The sequence below is a fragment of the Euprymna scolopes genome, chromosome 35 (assembly GCF_053919585.1).
Source record: "Euprymna scolopes isolate OS-2025 chromosome 35, ASM5391958v1, whole genome shotgun sequence".
Classification (NCBI taxonomy): domain Eukaryota; kingdom Metazoa; phylum Mollusca; class Cephalopoda; order Sepiida; family Sepiolidae; genus Euprymna; species Euprymna scolopes.
This window is the reverse complement of record NC_136516.1, coordinates 63433995-63454560: the sequence shown is the minus strand read 5'-3', so window position 1 is coordinate 63454560 and position 20566 is coordinate 63433995. Positions and strand designations below refer to the sequence as shown.

Here is a 20566-nt window from a genome sequence, read left to right as displayed (position 1 = left end):
ATTATTTCAAGTCAAGAGCATTAAAAACTATTTCAAAACAAAAAAAAACATGAACTGAATTTTATTGACTATGGATTATTACAAATTTTCAAATACAAAAATCACAATTAACAAAAATTACACAATAAAAAACACTTTGATTAGAAAATAAACTATTTAATATTTCTATTATTTGTAGAAAATCTAAACTATTTAATATTTCTATTATTATTTGTAGAAAATCTAAATATTTGCTTTATTCTACAATGATTTCTTCTTACAATAAAAATAAATTTTTTTGCATTAGAGTTTGTTTATTTTTAATTACATTAACTTTCTGTGATCAAACGATCTCATTTTTAAAAATGGAATTTTAACTCATGAATAAATTATTAAACTATAAAATTGGGATTTTCATCTTTTTGAGAAATATTAATAAGTAAAAAACAAATCCAGTGTTTAAACAAATGTAAAACAAAAAATAAATAAAGCAAAAACTATTTCAGAATGAGTAAATAATCATTTAATCAGAAAATGAGAAAGAAAAAATTACTGCTTTTATCAAACTGTTTCAAAGACGTTTTCTCGCCAACACCATCAAGTGGTTGATCTCAATCAGTAAAAAAATTTGGTTCACAACAAATAATTTGTCAGCAAATCTTATTAATTTATGTTTTTTTTCATAGATTTAGTTATCCACGGCAATTTGAACCATCAAGCGTGATTTTTGAATCATATGTATCCATAAGTTGGTTCAAACTAATATCATCAGCACCATAATCAAGGTTTGGTGACAGATTACCAAATGTGAAATCCATACTGCTGCAAAAAAAAAAAATGAAAAATATAATTAAATGGAGTTTCTTTCAATTTTTTATCCAACTGCATATTTTAAATTTGGTAGAATTGCAATAATAGCAAATGACAATGTCAGCATGTTGGTGGTTTGGGGATATTGGAAGGTAAGTTCGAAAAAATGTTAGATTCATGTTGGTGGTTTGGGGATATTGGAAGGTAATTTCGAAAAAATGTTAAATTTATGTTGGTGGTTATGGGATATTGGAAGGTAATTCCGACAAAATGTTAGATTCATGTAGGTGGTTTGGGGATATTGGAAGGTAATTTTGAAAAATAAATTTGATTCATGTTGGTGGTTTGGGGATATTGGAAGGTAATTTCGAAAAATAAATTTGATTCATGTCGGTGGTTTGGGGATATTGGAAGGTAATTTCGAAAAATAAATTTGATTCATGTTGGTGGTTTGGGGATATTGGAAGGTAATTTCGAAAAATAAATTTGATTCATGTTGGTGGTTTGGGGATATTGGAAGGTAATTTCGAAAAATAAATTTGATTCATGTTGGTGGTTTGGGGATATTGGAAGGTAATTCCGACAAAATGTTAGATTCATGTAGGTGGTTTGGGGATATTGGAAGGTAATTTCGAAAAATAAATTTGATTCATGTCGGTGGTTTGGGGATATTGCAAGGTAATTCCGACAAAATGTTAGATTCATGTAGGTGGTTTGGAGATATTGGAAGGTAATTTCGAAAAATAAATTTGATTCATGTTGGTGGTTTGGGGATATTGGAAGGTTATTTCGAAAAATAAATTTGATTCATGTTGGTGGTTTGGGGATATTGGAAGGTAATTTCGAAAAATAAATTTGATTCATGTCGGTGGTTTGGGGATATTGGAAGGTAATTTTGAAAAATAAATTTGATTCATGTCGGTGGTTTGGGGATATTGGAAGGTAATTTCGAAAAAATGTTAGATTCATGTTGGTGGTTTGGAGATATTGGAAGGTAATTTCGAAAAATAAATTTGATTCATGTTGGTTGTTTGGGGATATTGGAAGGTAATTTCGAAAAATAAATTTGATTCATGTTCGTTGTTTCGGGATATTGGAAGGTAATTTCGAAAAATAAATTTGATTCATGTTCGTTGTTTCGGGATATTGGAAGGTAATTTCGAAAAATAAATTTGATTCATGTTGGTGGTTTGGGGATATTGGAAGGTAATTTCGAAAAATAAATTTGATTCATGTTGGTGGTTTGGGGATATTGGAAGGTAATTTCGAAAAAATGTTAGATTCATGTTGGTGGTTAGGGGATATTGGAAGGTAATTTCGAAAAATAAATTTGATTCATGTTGGTGGTTTGGGGATATTGGAAGGTAATTTCGAAAAAATGTTAGATTCATGTTGGTGGTTTAGAGATATTGGAAGGTAATTTCGAAAAATAAATTTGATTCATGTTGGTGGTTTGGGGATATTGGAAGGTAATTTCGAAAAATAAATTTGATTCATGTCGGTGGTTTGGGGATATTGGAAGGTAATTTTGAAAAATAAATTTGATTCATGTCGGTGGTTTGGGGATATTGGAAGGTAATTTCGAAAAAATGTTAGATTCATGTTGGTGGTTTGGAGATATTGGAAGGTAATTTCGAAAAATAAATTTGATTCATGTTGGTTGTTTGGGGATATTGGAAGGTAATTTCGAAAAATAAATTTGATTCATGTTCGTTGTTTCGGGATATTGGAAGGTAATTTCGAAAAATAAATTTGATTCATGTTCGTTGTTTCGGGATATTGGAAGGTAATTTCGAAAAATAAATTTGATTCATGTTGGTGGTTTGGGGATATTGGAAGGTAATTTCGAAAAATAAATTTGATTCATGTTGGTGGTTTGGGGATATTGGAAGGTAATTTCGAAAAAATGTTAGATTCATGTTGGTGGTTAGGGGATATTGGAAGGTAATTTCGAAAAATAAATTTGATTCATGTTGGTGGTTTGGGGATATTGGAAGGTAATTTCGAAAAAATGTTAGATTCATGTTGGTGGTTTAGAGATATTGGAAGGTAATTTCGAAAAATAAATTTGATTCATGTTGGTGGTTTGGGGATATTGGAAGGTAATTTCGAAAAATAAATTTGATTCATGTCGGTGGTTTGGGGATATTGGAAGGTAATTTTGAAAAATAAATTTGATTCATGTCGGTGGTTTGGGGATATTGGAAGGTAATTTCGAAAAAATGTTAGATTCATGTTGGTGGTTTGGAGATATTGGAAGGTAATTTCGAAAAATAAATTTGATTCATGTTGGTTGTTTGGGGATATTGGAAGGTAATTTCGAAAAATAAATTTGATTCATGTTCGTTGTTTCGGGATATTGGAAGGTAATTTCGAAAAATAAATTTGATTCATGTTCGTTGTTTCGGGATATTGGAAGGTAATTTCGAAAAATAAATTTGATTCATGTTGGTGGTTTGGGGATATTGGAAGGTAATTTCGAAAAATAAATTTGATTCATGTTGGTGGTTTGGGGATATTGGAAGGTAATTTCGAAAAAATGTTAGATTCATGTTGGTGGTTAGGGGATATTGGAAGGTAATTTCGAAAAATAAATTTGATTCATGTTGGTGGTTTGGGGATATTGGAAGGTAATTTCGAAAAAATGTTAGATTCATGTTGGTGGTTTAGAGATATTGGAAGGTAATTTCGAAAAATAAATTTGATTCATGTTGGTGGTTTGGGGATATTGGAAGGTTATTTCGAAAAATAAATTTGATTCATGTTGGTGGTTTGGGGATATTGGAAGGTAATTTCGAAAAATAAATTTGATTCATGTCGGTGGTTTGGGGATATTGGAAGGTAATTTTGAAAAATAAATTTGATTCATGTCGGTGGTTTGGGGATATTGGAAGGTAATTTCGAAAAAATGTTAGATTCATGTTGGTGGTTTGGAGATATTGGAAGGTAATTTCGAAAAATAAATTTGATTCATGTTGGTTGTTTGGGGATATTGGAAGGTAATTTCGAAAAATAAATTTGATTCATGTTCGTTGTTTCGGGATATTGGAAGGTAATTTCGAAAAATAAATTTGATTCATGTTCGTTGTTTCGGGATATTGGAAGGTAATTTCGAAAAATAAATTTGATTCATGTTGGTGGTTTGGGGATATTGGAAGGTAATTTCGAAAAATAAATTTGATTCATGTTGGTGGTTTGGGGATATTGGAAGGTAATTTCGAAAAAATGTTAGATTCATGTTGGTGGTTAGGGGATATTGGAAGGTAATTTCGAAAAATAAATTTGATTCATGTTGGTGGTTTGGGGATATTGGAAGGTAATTTCGAAAAAATGTTAGATTCATGTTGGTGGTTTAGAGATATTGGAAGGTAATTTCGAAAAATAAATTTGATTCATGTTGGTGGTTTGGGGATATTGGAAGGTAATTTCGAAAAATAAATTTGATTCATGTCGGTGGTTTGGGGATATTGGAAGGTAATTTTGAAAAATAAATTTGATTCATGTCGGTGGTTTGGGGATATTGGAAGGTAATTTCGAAAAAATGTTAGATTCATGTTGGTGGTTTGGAGATATTGGAAGGTAATTTCGAAAAATAAATTTGATTCATGTTGGTTGTTTGGGGATATTGGAAGGTAATTTCGAAAAATAAATTTGATTCATGTTCGTTGTTTCGGGATATTGGAAGGTAATTTCGAAAAATAAATTTGATTCATGTTCATTGTTTCGGGATATTGGAAGGTAATTTCGAAAAATAAATTTGATTCATGTTGGTGGTTTGGGGATATTGGAAGGTAATTTCGAAAAATAAATTTGATTCATGTTGGTGGTTTGGGGATATTGGAAGGTAATTTCGAAAAAATGTTAGATTCATGTTGGTGGTTAGGGGATATTGGAAGGTAATTTCGAAAAATAAATTTGATTCATGTTGGTGGTTTGGGGATATTGGAAGGTAATTTCGAAAAAATGTTAGATTCATGTTGGTGGTTTAGAGATATTGGAAGGTAATTTCGAAAAATAAATTTGATTCATGTTGGTGGTTTGGGGATATTGGAAGGTAATTTCGAAAAATAAATTTGATTCATGTTGGTGGTTATGGGATATTGGAAGGTAATTTCGAAAAATAAATTTGATTCATGTTGGTGGTTTGGGGATATTGGAAGGTAATTTCGAAAAATAAATTTGATTCATGTTCGTTGTTTCGGGATATTGGAAGGTAATTTCGAAAAATAAATTTGATTCATGTTGGTGGTTTGGGGATATTGGAAGGTAATTTCGAAAAAATGTTAGATTCATGTTGGTGGTTTAGAGATATTGGAAGGTAATTTCGAAAAATAAATTTGATTCATGTTGGTGGTTTGGGGATATTGGAAGGTAATTTCGAAAAAATGTTAGATTCATGTTGGTGGTTTAGAGATATTGGAAGGTAATTTCGAAAAATAAATTTGATTCATGTTGGTTGTTTGGGGATATTGGAAGGTAATTTGAAAAATAAATTTGATTCATGTTGGTGGTTTGGGGATATTGGAAGGTAATTTCGAAAAAATGTTAGATTCATGTTGGTGGTTTAGAGATATTGGAAGGTAATTTCGAAAAATAAATTTGATTCATGTTGGTGGTTTAGAGATATTGGAAGGTAATTTCGAAAAATAAATTTGATTCATGTTGGTTGTTTGGGGATATTGGAAGGTAATTTCGAAAAATAAGTTTGATTCATGTTGGTGGTTTCGGGATATTGGAAGGTAATTTCGAAAAATAAATTTGATTCATGTTCGTTGTTTGGGGATATTGGAAGGTAATTTTGAAAAATAAATTTGATTCATGTTGGTGGTTTGGGGATATTGGAAGGTAATTTCGAAAAATAAATTTGATTCATGTTGGTTGTTTGGGGATATTGGAAGGTAATTTCGAAAAATAAATTTGATTCATGTTGGTGGTTTGGGGATATTGGAAGGTAATTTCGAAAAATAAATTTGATTCATGTTGGTGGTTTGGGGATATTGGAAGGTAATTTCGAAAAATAAATTTGATTCATGTTGGTGGTTTGGGGATATTGGAAGGTAATTTCGAAAAATAAATTTGATTCATGTTGTAGTGTATGAGATTTTACTTCTTTTCATCTCTTTGAAATTAATAAGAAATTTTAAAAACTAACTTTTTTGTTCCAGGACAGATCTTAATGTGTCTTGATCTACTTGTTGAAATACCCTCAGTAGTATGAGAAATGTATATGTTGAACTTGTTAACTTCCAACAGAATATCAATAATGTATAAAGTATTAACAAGAATATCAACAAACACATAATGTCATAAAAACCAAAACTAGACGAAAAAAAGATTGATTTATTAATTTGTTGCAAATTAATAGAATTCACAGAAACTGTCAAGAAAGAATTCAAATGATAACAGTGAAAAGAATAGAGATGAGAATATATATATATATATATATATATATATATATATATATATATATATATATATATATATATATAATGAAATATGAAATTTTGAGATATAATCTTATAGTTGTGTGTGAAACGATTAGGCAGAGAAACGGATATTAGGAAATTCAAAATTATCTTCACATTTATTAATACTATTTATACCTTGCCGAAATATATTATTGAAAGTGTCCAATCTGTAATTTTGGTGTGTAGCTTTGTGTCTATTGAAATAAAGTGTTCAAATTCAAATGAAAGGACAACATTGTGTTATTAACAACAAATTTTATTACTTATTTAGAATGTTGAACTCATCCAAAAAGTAATTTTAACATTTCCGCAATCTCCAACCTCCAACTTTCCAAGCGAGAAACCAGAAAGACATCACTGAGTGGGTCACCATTTTGATTTCCCCTTTCTCTAAACGTCAGTAAATTTATCATGTGTTAGGTTATCTCACGCATAAAATCTGTAGCACCTATTGACATTTCAGCTCATATCAAAGGAAAACCTATCAACAAGACTATATTTTAAATACATATGTGAAGAGTAGCTATCTGAAGTAAGCATTAGCCTGTCTCCTATCCCTCTGGCTTGTACTTTCTAAAAGATAAAGACAAATGCAGTCCAAAAATATGGCCATTACCATTTTGATTTCTCCTTTCTTTAAACTAAACAAAAATATGATAAAATAAACTAAACAAAAATATGATAAAATAAACTAAACAAAAATATGCATAAAATAAACAAAAATATGCCTATGAACATGTTGGTTAGACTATTGTACCCCATCCTTGTTAAATCAATTCAGACAAAAATATTAAAAAAGGATTAGAATTTAAGTATAAGCAATTAATGAAGTCTCAAGTCTGACACACTGAAAAAGGCATCTGATAGGAATAAGACATACTTATCGTAGACACGCACCTGTTGATTTATATAGAAATAAATCTGTTCAGGAAGTTAAATATCTTAGAATTGACCACACCCGCCGAATACACCTGTCACTAAATAAATGCCTTAGGGATACAGCTACATTGACAAGAAAAGTGAAATTCTAAAATAGATGTTTATGTGGGTTTTTGTTGCAGACCCGTGCTAGGGGTCAAAAATGAAAGAAACCACAAGTAGTGTAAAGTGTATAAAATATAATATGTATTTATCATAAAGAATACAGGAGCCACTAATGTGGTATAAGAGGAACGTATTCGTAGCATGCGGTTAAACATGGTATGAATGTCTCCATTTTGTCTCTGAAACCAGTGGTATTCATAGGACTGGTTGATTCCGCTTAGTACTCAAATAGGGGTTTTCAAAGATATTATATAAACTAGCTAAATTTAGATTGAGAATCAATTTACTATCATGTGTGAGAGGTCAATCTGTGTGTCAATTCTCATACTTCCTTCACCCCTCTTACTCACCCCACTTATTTGTTGCCACGAAACAATAAAAAAAATCTCATTCTATTTTTGATCAGCGTTTGCCATCATTCTTTGAAGCACTTGTAGAGATGTGTTGAAAATGAATTGAAAATCAAACTTAATTTCAATAAAAACATAGGAAAATGTAACTTACTTATCAAAACTGAAGTTGCTGTTTGGTGAACAAGCCTCAAACGGGTTGGATTGTTCAGTTGCAACTCTGTGAAAGAAGAATAAGAATATGAAAAGGTGGGGAAATATAATGAGAGGCATCAACTGAAACTGGCTTGTCTGCTGGTACAGCTGTGAACAGTGATATTAATAGGTCTTTGTCCAAGAAACATACATTTGGTGGTGATTTAAATGAGTCGCATATAAAGTTTCAGAATAAACTAGATGCATTTACCCAGCGTCATGCAAAAATATGTTTACTCTGATTTTTTTCTTAACATTTTTTTAAATTGGATTTTGAAAGTTAAAATTTAATTCTTAAAGTATCATTTGATTATTAAATTATTAATTGAACCAAATAGTTATAAAACTAAAACTAATTGTTGTCACGGTAACGTAAATTAAATTTATTTATAAAAATATTGGATGTAAAAGCTTCTAAAACTTTTAATCATTGAATGAGGATTTGCTAAGAACTTTAAGTTTAAATAATTTTCTTTTCAATAACTTTGATTCTTTCAAAATTTTGAAGGTTCATCTGCTCTTTTTTTATAAAAGCTGAAATGCATTCTACTGAATTTTGTAATTAAATTCTTTTTTAAACACAATTCATAAAATGTTATCTTTTGTATATTACACTATTGAATTTTTAAAAATTTTCTTTCATTTGAGTTTGCAGGGTGGGAGATCTGAAGTGCACCGAATGGTTGTCAGACAAAATCTAAGCATCAAAATAATCTGTAAATACAAGCAACATATTTCACTATGATGACACTTTAGGTCAATAATTAATGCATGTTTTTTTAAATTATTGCTCCATTTTAGAATTCCAGCTTGCCTGATGCTCTTTTAATGAGTTGGAAAATCTTTTACTCACACACAAAAAATTACTACCACCACTACCTTACACCGGGAATTAATCTTCATAGGATATTAAACCCAATCAAATGGAATGAGTCAATCGTCATAATTTACTGCTTTCTTCATTAGACATTTTTCAAAGCAATAAACCTTTTATGAATTTCAAACTGACCTCCTTATTTAATTGATTACTGGTAGATTGTTCTCAAGCCTTGCTCCATGTCATTTTAGATATATTTATTTTCCTTCACCCAGGAATACTCACAGCCTACGTCTCTTGGCCACTTGTCTAACCAGATCATTTGTTTTGTATGCAAAGATTATTTACATATACTGATATTGCATGTTTGTATAACTACCATATATTTTTATCTCTCTTTATCATCTTAAATGACGTTTTCAATACTTCTTCCACAACCCACCTGCCTCTCTTTCTCTCTCTCTCTCTCTCTCTCTCTCACTTTGGCAACTGGTTCAATATAATAGAAAGAAATCAGGAAAATATCGATAGCTAACTGAATGTTTAACTTAGTTTCAGTGTTGTTCAGATACTCATCTGCATCTCTGATAACCTGAATGACAAGGACTATCAATATATTTTTTTACATAACTTGAAAAAGTTATTACTCTTTTTTTTCAGATTAGTTTCATATGTACACAAAAATAGGATGTTTTTAGATAATAAATTCAATAGTTGTTATTATTATTACTGAGTCTAATTCTGAGATTCTCAGTCTTTTTTTATTGGCTGCCATATAATGTAGCCTTGCATGTCTACTCAGCCTGAGTGTTATGTTTTAAGTGAGGAAATGGTGTTGGCCGAAATGCACATTTTAATGGTCAAATTGATCATGAGAATTGCTCACCCTTGAATATGATCCTTCAGCATTGTTGGTACATAACCATGGGCCAGCATTTTGTCTTGTTTATCTGAAAAAGAAATTCAACAATTCTTTTAAAACATTGTAAAAAAGAATATAGGATAAAAAGAGAATGGATCAATTTCAAAGAAACATCCGTTCAATCATCTAAGTGCAAAAATTTTAAATTGAAGTGTGACAAAGACAAAATCTTTTCCACAGATACAAAGACACTTCTAAAAATTTATCAAAAGAAAAGAGTCACAAAATGGATTCTGGAATATATACCTGTGAATATTCTTGGCTATATCTATTAGAATATGTACCTGTTAATATTCTTGCCACATATTTTGAAATACATATTTAGGAATATTATCAGCCATATCTATTAGACTACATATGCCAATAAATATTTTTGATGACATGATCTGAAATATATAATTGTAAATATTCTTGGCTACATGTGAAATAATTAGCTGTGAATATTCTGGCCACATTTTCTGGAATATAGGTAACTTGTGAAACTTCTGGTTATATTTTTTGGAATATAGACCTGTGAATATTCTTGGCCACATCTGGAATATAGACCTGTGAATATGCTGGACTAAATCTGCTGGAATATATACCTGTTAATATTCTTGGCCACATGTGCAAGACGATATACCTGTGAATAATCTTGGCCCCATGTTTTGAAATATACAACTGTGAATATTATTGACTACATTTTCTCGAATATACACATCTGGCCACAACTGCTGGAATATATATAATCTGTGAATTGGTCAAATATTTTGAAATATATGTTTGTGATAGATCTAATAATATATTAAATCTTTTGCACAAAATAGTGGATCTAAAATAGAGACAAAATTAATTTTAAAAGATTAATAACTAGAAACTCACTTTCAGACAAAACATATCATACTATGAAATAGCACCCAGTTCAACCAAAGAAAAAAACATACATTTCCTAACATGTAATGAAACTGATGCTAAATTCACTTCCACATATGCATGCAAATAAAAATATACTAAATTCACTTCCACATATGCATGCAAATAAAAATATACTAAATTCACTTCCACATATGCATGCAAATAAAAATATACTAAATTCACTTCCACATATGCATGCAAATAAAGATATACTAAATTCACTTCCACATATGCATGCAAATAAAAACATACTAAATTCACTTCCACATATGCATGCAAATGAAAACATACTAAATTCACTTCCACATATGCATGCAAATGAAAACATACTAAATTCACTTCCACATATGCATGCAAATAAAAATATACTAAATTCACTTCCACATATGCATGCAAATAAAAATATACTAAATTCACTTCCACATATGCATTCAAATAAAAATATACTAAATTCACTTCCACATATGCATGCAAATAAAAATATACTAAATTCACTTCCACATATGCATGCAAATGAAAACATACTAAATTCACTTCCACATATGCATGCAAATAAAAACATACTAAATTCACTTCCACATATGCATGCAAATAAAAATATACTAAATTCACTTCCACATATGCATGCAAATAAAAATATACTAAATTCACTTCCACATATGCATTCAAATAAAAATATACTAAATTCACTTCCACATATGCATGCAAATAAAAATATACTAAATTCACTTCCACATATGCATGCAAATAAAAATATACTAAATTCACTTCCACATATGCATGCAAATAAAAATATACTAAATTCACTTCCACATATGCATGCAAATAAAAATATACTAAATTCACTTCCACATATGCATGCAAATAAAAATATACTAAATTCACTTCCACATATGCATGCAAATAAAAATATAATAAATTCAGTTCCACATATGCATGCAAATAAAAATATACTAAATTCACTTCCACATATGCATGCAAATAAAAATATACTAAATTCACTTCCACATATGCATGCAAATAAAAATATACTAAATTCACTTCCACATATGCATGCAAATAAAAATATACTAAATTCACTTCCACATATGCATGCAAATAAAAATATACTAAATTCACTTCCACATATGCATGCAAATAAAAATATACTAAATTCACTTCCACATATGCATGCAAATAAAAACATACTAAATTCACTTCCACATATGCATGCAAATGAAAACATACTTAATTCACTTCCACATATGCATGCAAATAAAAATATACTAAATTCACTTCCACATATGCATGCAAATAAAAATATACTAAATTCACTTCCACATATGCATGCAAATAAAAATATACTAAATTCACTTCCACATATGCATGCAAATGAAAACATACTAAATTCACTTCCACATATGCATTCAAATAAAAATATACTAAATTCACTTCCACATATGCATGCAAATAAAAATATACTAAATTCACTTCCACATATGCATGCAAATAAAAATATACTGAATTCACTTCCACATATGCATGCAAATAAAAATATACTAAATTCACTTCCACATATGCATGCAAATGAAAATATACTAAATTCACTTCCACATATGCATGCAAATAAAAATATACTAAATTCACTTCCACATATGCATGCAAATAAAAATATACTAAATTCACTTCCACATATGCATTCAAATTAAAACATACTAAATTCACTTCCACATATGCACGCAAATAAAAATATACTAAATTCACTTCCACATATGCATGCAAATAAAAATATACTAAATTCACTTCCACATATGCATGCAAATAAAAATATACTAAATTCACTTCCACATATGCATGCAAATAAAAATATACTAAGTTCACTTCCACATATGCATGCAAATAAAAATATACTAAATTAACTTCCACATATGCATGCAAATAAAAATATACTAAATTCACTTCCACATATGCATGCAAATGAAAACATACTAAATTCACTTCCACATATGCATGCAAATAAAAATATACTAAATTCACTTCCACATATGCATGCAAATAAAAATATACTAAATTCACTTCCACATATGCATGCAAATAAAAATATACTAAATTCACTTCCACATATGCATGCAAATAAAAATATACTAAATTCACTTCCACATATGCATGCAAATAAAAATATACTAAATTCACTTCCACATATGCATGCAAATGAAAACATACTAAATTCACTTCCACATATGCATGCAAATAAAATTATACTAAATTCACTTCCACATATGCATTCAAATAAAAATATACTAAATTCACTTCCACATATGCATGCAAATAAAAATATACTAAATTCACTTCCACATATGCATGCAAATAAAAATATACTAAATTCACTTCCACATATGCATGCAAATAAAAATATACAAAATTCACTTCCACATATGCATGCAAATAAAAATATACTAAATTCACTTCCACATATGCATGCAAATAAAAATATACTAAATTCACTTCCACATATGCATACAAATGAAAACATACTAAATTCACTTCCACATATGCATGCAAATAAAAATATACTAAATTCACTTCCACATATGCATGCAAATAAAAATATACTAAATTCACTTCCACATATGCATACAAATGAAAACATACTAAATTCACTTCCACATATGCATGCAAATGAAAACATACTAAATTCACTTCCACATATGCATGCAAATAAAAATATACTAAATTCACTTCCACATATGCATGCAAATAAAAATATACTAAATTCACTTCCACATATGCATGCAAATAAAAATATACTAAATTCACTTCCACATATGCATGCAAATAAAAATATACTAAATTCACTTCCACATATGCATGCAAATAAAAATATACTAAATTCACTTCCACATATGCATGCAAATGAAAACATACTAAATTCACTTCCACATATGCATGCAAATAAAAATATACTAAATTCACTTCCACATATGCATTCAAATAAAAATATACTAAATTCACTTCCACATATGCATGCAAATAAAAATATACTAAATTCACTTCCACATATGCACGCAAATAAAAATATACTAAATTCACTTCCACATATGCATGCAAATAAAAATATACTAAATTCACTTCCACATATGCATGCAAATAAAAATATACTAAATTCACTTCCACATATGCATGCAAATAAAAATATACTAAATTCACTTCCACATATGCATGCAAATGAAAACATACTAAATTCACTTCCACATATGCATGCAAATAAAAATATACTAAATTCACTTCCACATATGCATGCAAATAAAAATATACTAAATTCACTTCCACATATGCATGCAAATGAAAACATACTAAATTCACTTCCACATATGCATGCAAATAAAAATATACTAAATTCACTTCCACATATGCATGCAAATAAAAATATACTAAATTCACTTCCACATATGCATGCAAATAAAAATATACTAAATTCACTTCCACATATGCATGCAAATAAAAATATACTAAATTCACTTCCACATATGCATGCAAATAAAAATATACTAAATTCACTTCCACATATGCATGCAAATGAAAACATACTAAATTCACTTCCACATATGCATGCAAATAAAAATATACTAAATTCACTTCCACATATGCATTCAAATAAAAATATACTAAATTCACTTCCACATATGCATGCAAATAAAAATATACTAAATTCACTTCCACATATGCACGCAAATAAAAATATACTAAATTCACTTCCACATATGCATGCAAATAAAAATATACTAAATTCACTTCCACATATGCATGCAAATAAAAATATACTAAATTCACTTCCACATATGCATGCAAATAAAAATATACTAAATTCACTTCCACATATGCATACAAATGAAAACATACTAAATTAACTTCCACATATGCATGCAAATAAAAATATACTAAATTCACTTCCACATATGCATGCAAATAAAAATATACTAAATTCACTTCCACATATGCATACAAATGAAAACATACTAAATTCACTTCCACATATGCATGCAAATAAAAACATACTAAATTCACTTCCACATGCAAACAAAAAGACAAAAAATGTATCGTAAAACAAAAAATACAAAACTCAAATGTGTGAATAGAAGTCTTGTGGATTTTACAGACTGAGACAGATTTTTGTTGTCTGAATTAGTTTAATAGCTAACTCAAACTAAATTTGTTTTTAATATGCCAAAAACATTTTGGGTATGTGAAGTGTTCCTGGTTTAGGACAATAAAATTAAAGAAAAAAAAAAGAAAAACGAATTCATCTTTGCAAGCCAACAACTACCGGGTTCGAAATCACCACTGTCACCAACCTTTGTCTGGCTGTCTGCCTCGCCCTGACCTAACCTGTCAACTCCTTTTATACATGTCTCCCGTGTGATTTTGTGTGATTTTGCATGACTTCCACAAGAGCACACCTTTTAAAACTATGGGTGCCATCTTGATTTCTCTCTCTCTTTCGCCCAACCTCGCCCAACACACACGCGGTAAGACTTCTGTTCGTTTGATCTGTTTTTCCCTTTCTTTTTTCTCCTTTCTTTCTGCTAACTTTAACCAACATGCCTTCCTGATCTCTGGATCACATTTCATAATTCCTCATCCACTGTGGCGGGCATCTTTCCCTACTTGGTCTCTGAGGTGTTTTGCCATTCTCCCGCTGCACATCACTTTCCACTGGCCTGATATCAAAAATATGTCTCGGTACTCCATCTACCGCAATGTTGCTGCTAGTATTATTCCCAGCTATGCGTCCTTTGCTCCACTGTGTGGTGCATCGTGCCCCTGGAAGCTTCACCCATACTTCATCACCGAGTTTGATAGTCCCTGCTGTCTCCGTCTCACTGCTTGCCGGCTTAACCCTAGGATGCCTCCATGAGTATTTGAATATTGACAGGTGTGGAAGTGTCCCTTGCTGTTGCCCCGATTTAGGCGACATATTGTACCAGTAGACAGCTTGCTCAGGCAAGGTGCTCCCTCTCTCTGGCACTGCCTTTATTGTCCAGTGGTTTCTTTCTACAATCCCGTTGCCACTGGGTCTATAGGCAGCTCTAAAGAATTTTTTTTTTTTTTTTTTTTTTATTACATTTTCACCCCAAACAAGGCAAATTGCCACTTTGGTGTAGGGGGCTACTATCAGGGGCAACAACTACTGGGGTACTATGTAGGGATTTGGGCAGCAAGGTGTCGGTTCACGTTACACTTGAACTTCTGCACGTCAGTACTGTTGGAGAAACAGGGACCTGGAATGGAATTCCAGAGTCTTGCGGTTCTGGGGGAGAAACTATTGGAGTAGAAAGATCTTTTACATCTAGGGACCTCTACAGTGTGGGGGTGGGATCTAGTAGCCTGTCGGGTTTGTCGAGGGTGCTCGCGTCGTGGGGGCACAAGTGATTGTAGTTCATCAGAGCATTCACCACTAAAATACTTGTAGAAAAGGCAGAGGGATGCAACATTTCGGCGATGGGACAGAGGCTGAAGCTTAGATGCCAGTTCAGGGCCTATCAGGTTTGCGACTCTCTTTTGAACCTTGTCAAGGAGCGAGAGACTAGTAGCAGATGCACCAGCCCAGATGTGGCAGCAATACTCCATACATGGGCGAATGGTGGCCTTATAGAGGTACAGGATACTTTCGGGTGTTAATAGTTTTCTAGCACGGTAGAGAGAGCCTACCTTTCTTGCAGCGGCCCTGGCAATGCCTTCAATGTAATTGTTCCAACTCATGTTTCCTGTGAACGTTAGGCCAAGGAGTTTGAAAGATGGACTCTCAGATAAAGAGTCGTTGGCCATTGCTATTGGTGGTAGAGAGGGTTTCTTGTAATTATTGAATGAAACTAGTTTAGTCTTGGCAGCATTGAACGCGACCAACCACTTTTGTCCCCATTCCACTACAGATTGGAGGTCTTCCTCTAGTGTTTCTGCCATTTCTTTAGAAATGTGTTCATTCGTCTTCCTGTCGTGTCTGCCATAGAGTGTAGTGTCATCAGCATATATACCCATCTCAGAGGCAATGTTGTCGGGGAGGTCATTTATGAATATCAGGAACAATAGAGGTCCAAGGATAGAACCCTGGGGAACTCCCGCATTTATATCATATTGTTTAGATGTGCGACCGTCGAGGACTACCTGGATTTTTCTCTTATCTAAGAAGGATTTAATTATGTTAAGTATTCTACCAGTGATACCGTATGATCTGATTTTACTGAGGAGACCCTCATGCCATACCCTGTCAAAAGCCTTAGATATATCTAGAGCTACCGCTCTGCCTTCCCCCGCTTTGTCCAGTGATTGGTATATACGTTCAGAGATCACGGTGAGGATGTCTGCTGTGGAACGGGCTTGTCTAAATCCATATTGTTTGTCAGTCAGTAGTTTAGCATCTGTAAGATGATGGACTAGAGCATGGTTAATTATGGTCTCAAATATTTTGGCAAAAAGTGGGAGGAGGCTAATGGGGCGATAATTTGATGGGTCTGTCCTTTCGCCAGAATTCTTGAATACTGGTACAACAGAAGCAGTTTTCCAACAGCCAGGAAAGCAAGCTTCATTAAGACATTTGTTGTAGAGTTTGAAGAGAACTGGAGCTACTTCGGCTGAGCACTTTTTTAATAGCACAGCTGGGATAAGATCGGGTCCACATGCTTTTGAGGTGTCAAGGTTTTTTATGATAGCATGCACCTGAGCAGGGGTGGTTTTCAGATCGTCTAGTGTGGCGTCTGTCCGCATAGGAAAGTCAGGTAGGGGGTGGTTGGAAGGGTCCAGTGTGGAGTTTGAGGCAAACCGACTGGCAAGCATGTTAGCCTTGTCGGTTGCTGAGGAGACAACCTCGTGATTGTTGGTTAGTGGGGGAATTGTTGATTGCCCATTATTTACTACACTGTTGTAGATTTTCCAGAAGTCTCGAGTTCCTAGTTTTTGTGCTTCGATGCGCTTTTTAGTGGTTTCCGTAAATTCTCTCTTAGCTGTCGCTATTTCTTTCTTAACGTTATTTCTAGCTTCTATATACTTCAGTCTGTTTGAACTGGACTTATGTCGGTTAAACCTACGGTATGCATGCTGCTTTTGAGTAATGGCAGTTGCACAAGTCGACGTAAACCATTGGGGAGAGTGGGGCTTACTATAAAATTTCCGCATGGGAACATGCGCTTCGATTGCAGTTTTGAACCAGTCAGTGGTCTCGTTTGCACATTGTTCAGCAGGGAGAGAGAAAATATTTTTCCATGGAGCATCTCTAATTAGTTCCCTGATGGCTTCCCAGTCAGCCTTATTATAATATCTCGTTGTTTTGAGCACTGGCTCTTCAGTTTTGGGTCTAGAGTTTAGGGGGATTTCAACCATTATCACTGCATGGTCAGCGTTCCCAAGTGGGTTGTGGGCCTTCGCTAAGCAGTCATCGGGAACTGTGGTCAAAAACAGATCTAGAAGTGATGCGTGTTGTTCTTCCTGGTCAGGGAAACGGGTTGGAAACGTAACAATTTGTGATAGGGAGTGAGATATAGCGAAGCTATGGGTTGTGCTGCCCGCTGCATCTGTGTGAGTAGAGAATCCAAGCCAGTTTTTGTGGTGGACATTAAAGTCACCAAACACATGTATTTGTGCGCTAGTGTCGAGGGACAGTGCCGTGTCTATGCTGTCAGATACTTTGTTTATTATGGAGCAGTCCTGAGTCGAGGGAGAGCGGTAGAGAAAATAATAGTAGCTAATACTGTGTTGCACGTTTAGTCTAAAGCACATAAAGGCTTGATCATCTGTTTCTAGGTTTGTTTCTCTAGTCAAGGGAAGGGTATTACGAATGCAAACTCCAAGTCCGTGCATATGTCTGTCAGAGTCCTTACGGCAGAGTGGGAGATATCCAGGCATGTTAAAGTGGTTAGAGGGAATGGAGGAGTGTAGGTTAGTCTCACTTAGTGCTAAGATATCCGGGGTATTTGTTAAGAGAAATGCTTCAACATCAGCTAAGTTAGTTCTAAGCCCACGGATATTTGTGAATGAGAGCCTCAAGGGAGGAGGCAAGTTGAATTTGTTTGTCCCTAATCCTGGTTTAAGCTTATTTTTAGATTGTACTGTCGTCATATTTATTTTTAAGAGTTTCGGTAAGGGGGAGCTAAACAAGAGGTTATGCGGAGCTTCAGACATGCATCACAAGTAGACCATCAGCTGACCTTTCTCCAATTAGGATTGTGGCCTCAGGAAAGCCCACCGGGGATGAGTGCATGGCTATTTCATTTTTTTAGCACATCCGCAACTGCTGCCGATCTAAAAGCAGTACCATTGTCGGTTAGAAGCTCTTCCACCGGACCGCACTCCAGAAACACCATGTCAAGGGCTGCTGCTATTTCACTACCCGTTTTACCTCGCAGCCTTTTCCTATAGGGCAAAGCGCCCGGGGCCACAGTCGATCATCATCACCTGTAATGGGTGATATCAACTGCGAATCTTTCTCAGGTCCCAGTCACACCTAGTTCTCCAGCTTCATGTGTCCTTGGAACAGGGTCAATTGACTGACACTTGTCACAAGTCCTGACCACTTGTTCCTTTGAGACACTCGGATCAACTTTTCTCACCAGGTACAATGTCCTCTCTGCCCCCATATGGTGCAGATTGTGTAACTCTCGCACCCCAGAACTCCAGATGAGTCACTTCAGCAATATGCTCTTTTGTTGGCACAAGCCAGCTTTTTCTCACTCTTGTGAGAGCATCCGCTTTGTTCTTCTCAGAGGCAACCATAATTATGCGCAACTTCAAAGAAAACTTCTGCATCAGCTCAGCCAGCATCCCGAGCCTGCGCTTCACTAGCATCTCTGCTGCGCCTTTCGTTCTTATCCTTTTGTCATGTGAAATCATCGATTTCAGCCAAGGAAACACAATGACAGAGTCTGTTTTCACACAGATGTTGCGTAGTCCCCATTTTAATGCCAGATTAACTCCTTTGGTAACTGCATCCAATTCTACACTAATGTGGCTAACATCATCCTTCTTCCGTAGCCAGGTCGCATCCTCCGTAACCACTCCACCCACTTCCAAGACAACCCCTGTTGCAATACTGCTTGCATCACACCACACGACTCCATCCAGTGTTTGCGGCACGTTCCACGTTCCCCAAACTGGGTCTTGCTTTTCCACTTTTTTCAGGACCTCTTCAATTAAGGCGGTCGTTCTTCCTCCCACTCTGTCATCCCTTCCTCTACCTTCAACATGCCTCTTGATGTAGCTGCATGCTGATCTTAGCCAGCCGGCAATGGGGTAATGCCCGATCTACCTACCGCATATTGAAAAAAGCTCCCGCTTGTTGAGCTCTTTCATTTGTGGAATCTCGTTTCCCCTTCGAAATTCCAGGCCATCCGACGCATTTCGTTTCAGCTTTAGTCCCAAAGCCGCTCCTCCATCCAATTTTTCCGGTACTTTGGTGACCAACCCAAACTTCTCCAAGTGAACCACGACCACCCCTACTGTCACCAGAGTTTCATTCACGAGGATGTCATCAATATATGAGCTCACGGCGCCATCTCTCTTCCCCATTTTTTCTAGAATCTTCCTTAGAATGGATGACATGATCTTGGGTGCTGAGTTCAGCGCGAACCTCACCCTAGTAAGGCAGTAGGTTCTGCCTTTATATCTGACCAACTGGTACTTCCAGAGTTTCTTGGCAAGCTGAGTTGCAAATAGGCAGATTTTAGATCGACCAACTTAGAGGCACCGTTTATTTGCCTCCATTCTCTGATGGTCTCACTGCATATATCTATAGCATCACCCCAGTATGACACTCGACGTGTCTGTTTAATTCTTGGAAATCTAGTACTGGTGTGACCTTTTCTTTTCTTGGTTGCAGAATGGCCATTAATGGCAAGATTCCCGATTCAACGTCATTTGTCCATGGCAACAGTATTCCTTCCTCGATCCATCTGTCCACTTCTCATTCAAAATCCTTTTCTTACTCCTATATCAGTATCACTGTGGCAATGTCGCCAATCTTTTGGAGCTTTGAAACTAGGTCAACTTTCTTTAACCAAGCTACCACATCGCCTTCGCCACTGAACAGCTTAATCATTCAGGCCAGTAGCCATCGCCAAAA

At 33.9% G+C, this 20566-nt stretch overlaps 1 protein-coding gene across 14 annotated transcripts in view; it reads right to left on the bottom strand.

The window, feature by feature from the left end:
* Positions 1 to 479: 479 nt before the first annotated feature.
* Positions 480 to 20566, bottom strand: part of LOC145259886 (signal transducer and activator of transcription 5B-like) — a 347875-nt gene continuing 327788 nt past the window's right edge. For 10 of the 14 annotated variants that reach the window (XM_080117775.1, XM_080117776.1, XM_080117774.1 and 7 more), the window contains 3 exons: positions 9550 to 9613; positions 7806 to 7871; positions 480 to 801 (listed from right to left, as the gene is read on the bottom strand). In XM_080117775.1, coding sequence (XP_079973901.1) covers positions 672 to 801; positions 7806 to 7871; positions 9550 to 9613 — 260 coding nt within the window. In that variant the 3' untranslated portion in view covers positions 480 to 671. Of the gene's footprint in view, positions 805 to 7805; positions 7872 to 9549; positions 9614 to 20566 lie in introns of all 14 variants that reach the window. The other 4 variants (XM_080117771.1, XM_080117767.1, XM_080117772.1 and 1 more) reach the window with 1 other exon arrangement.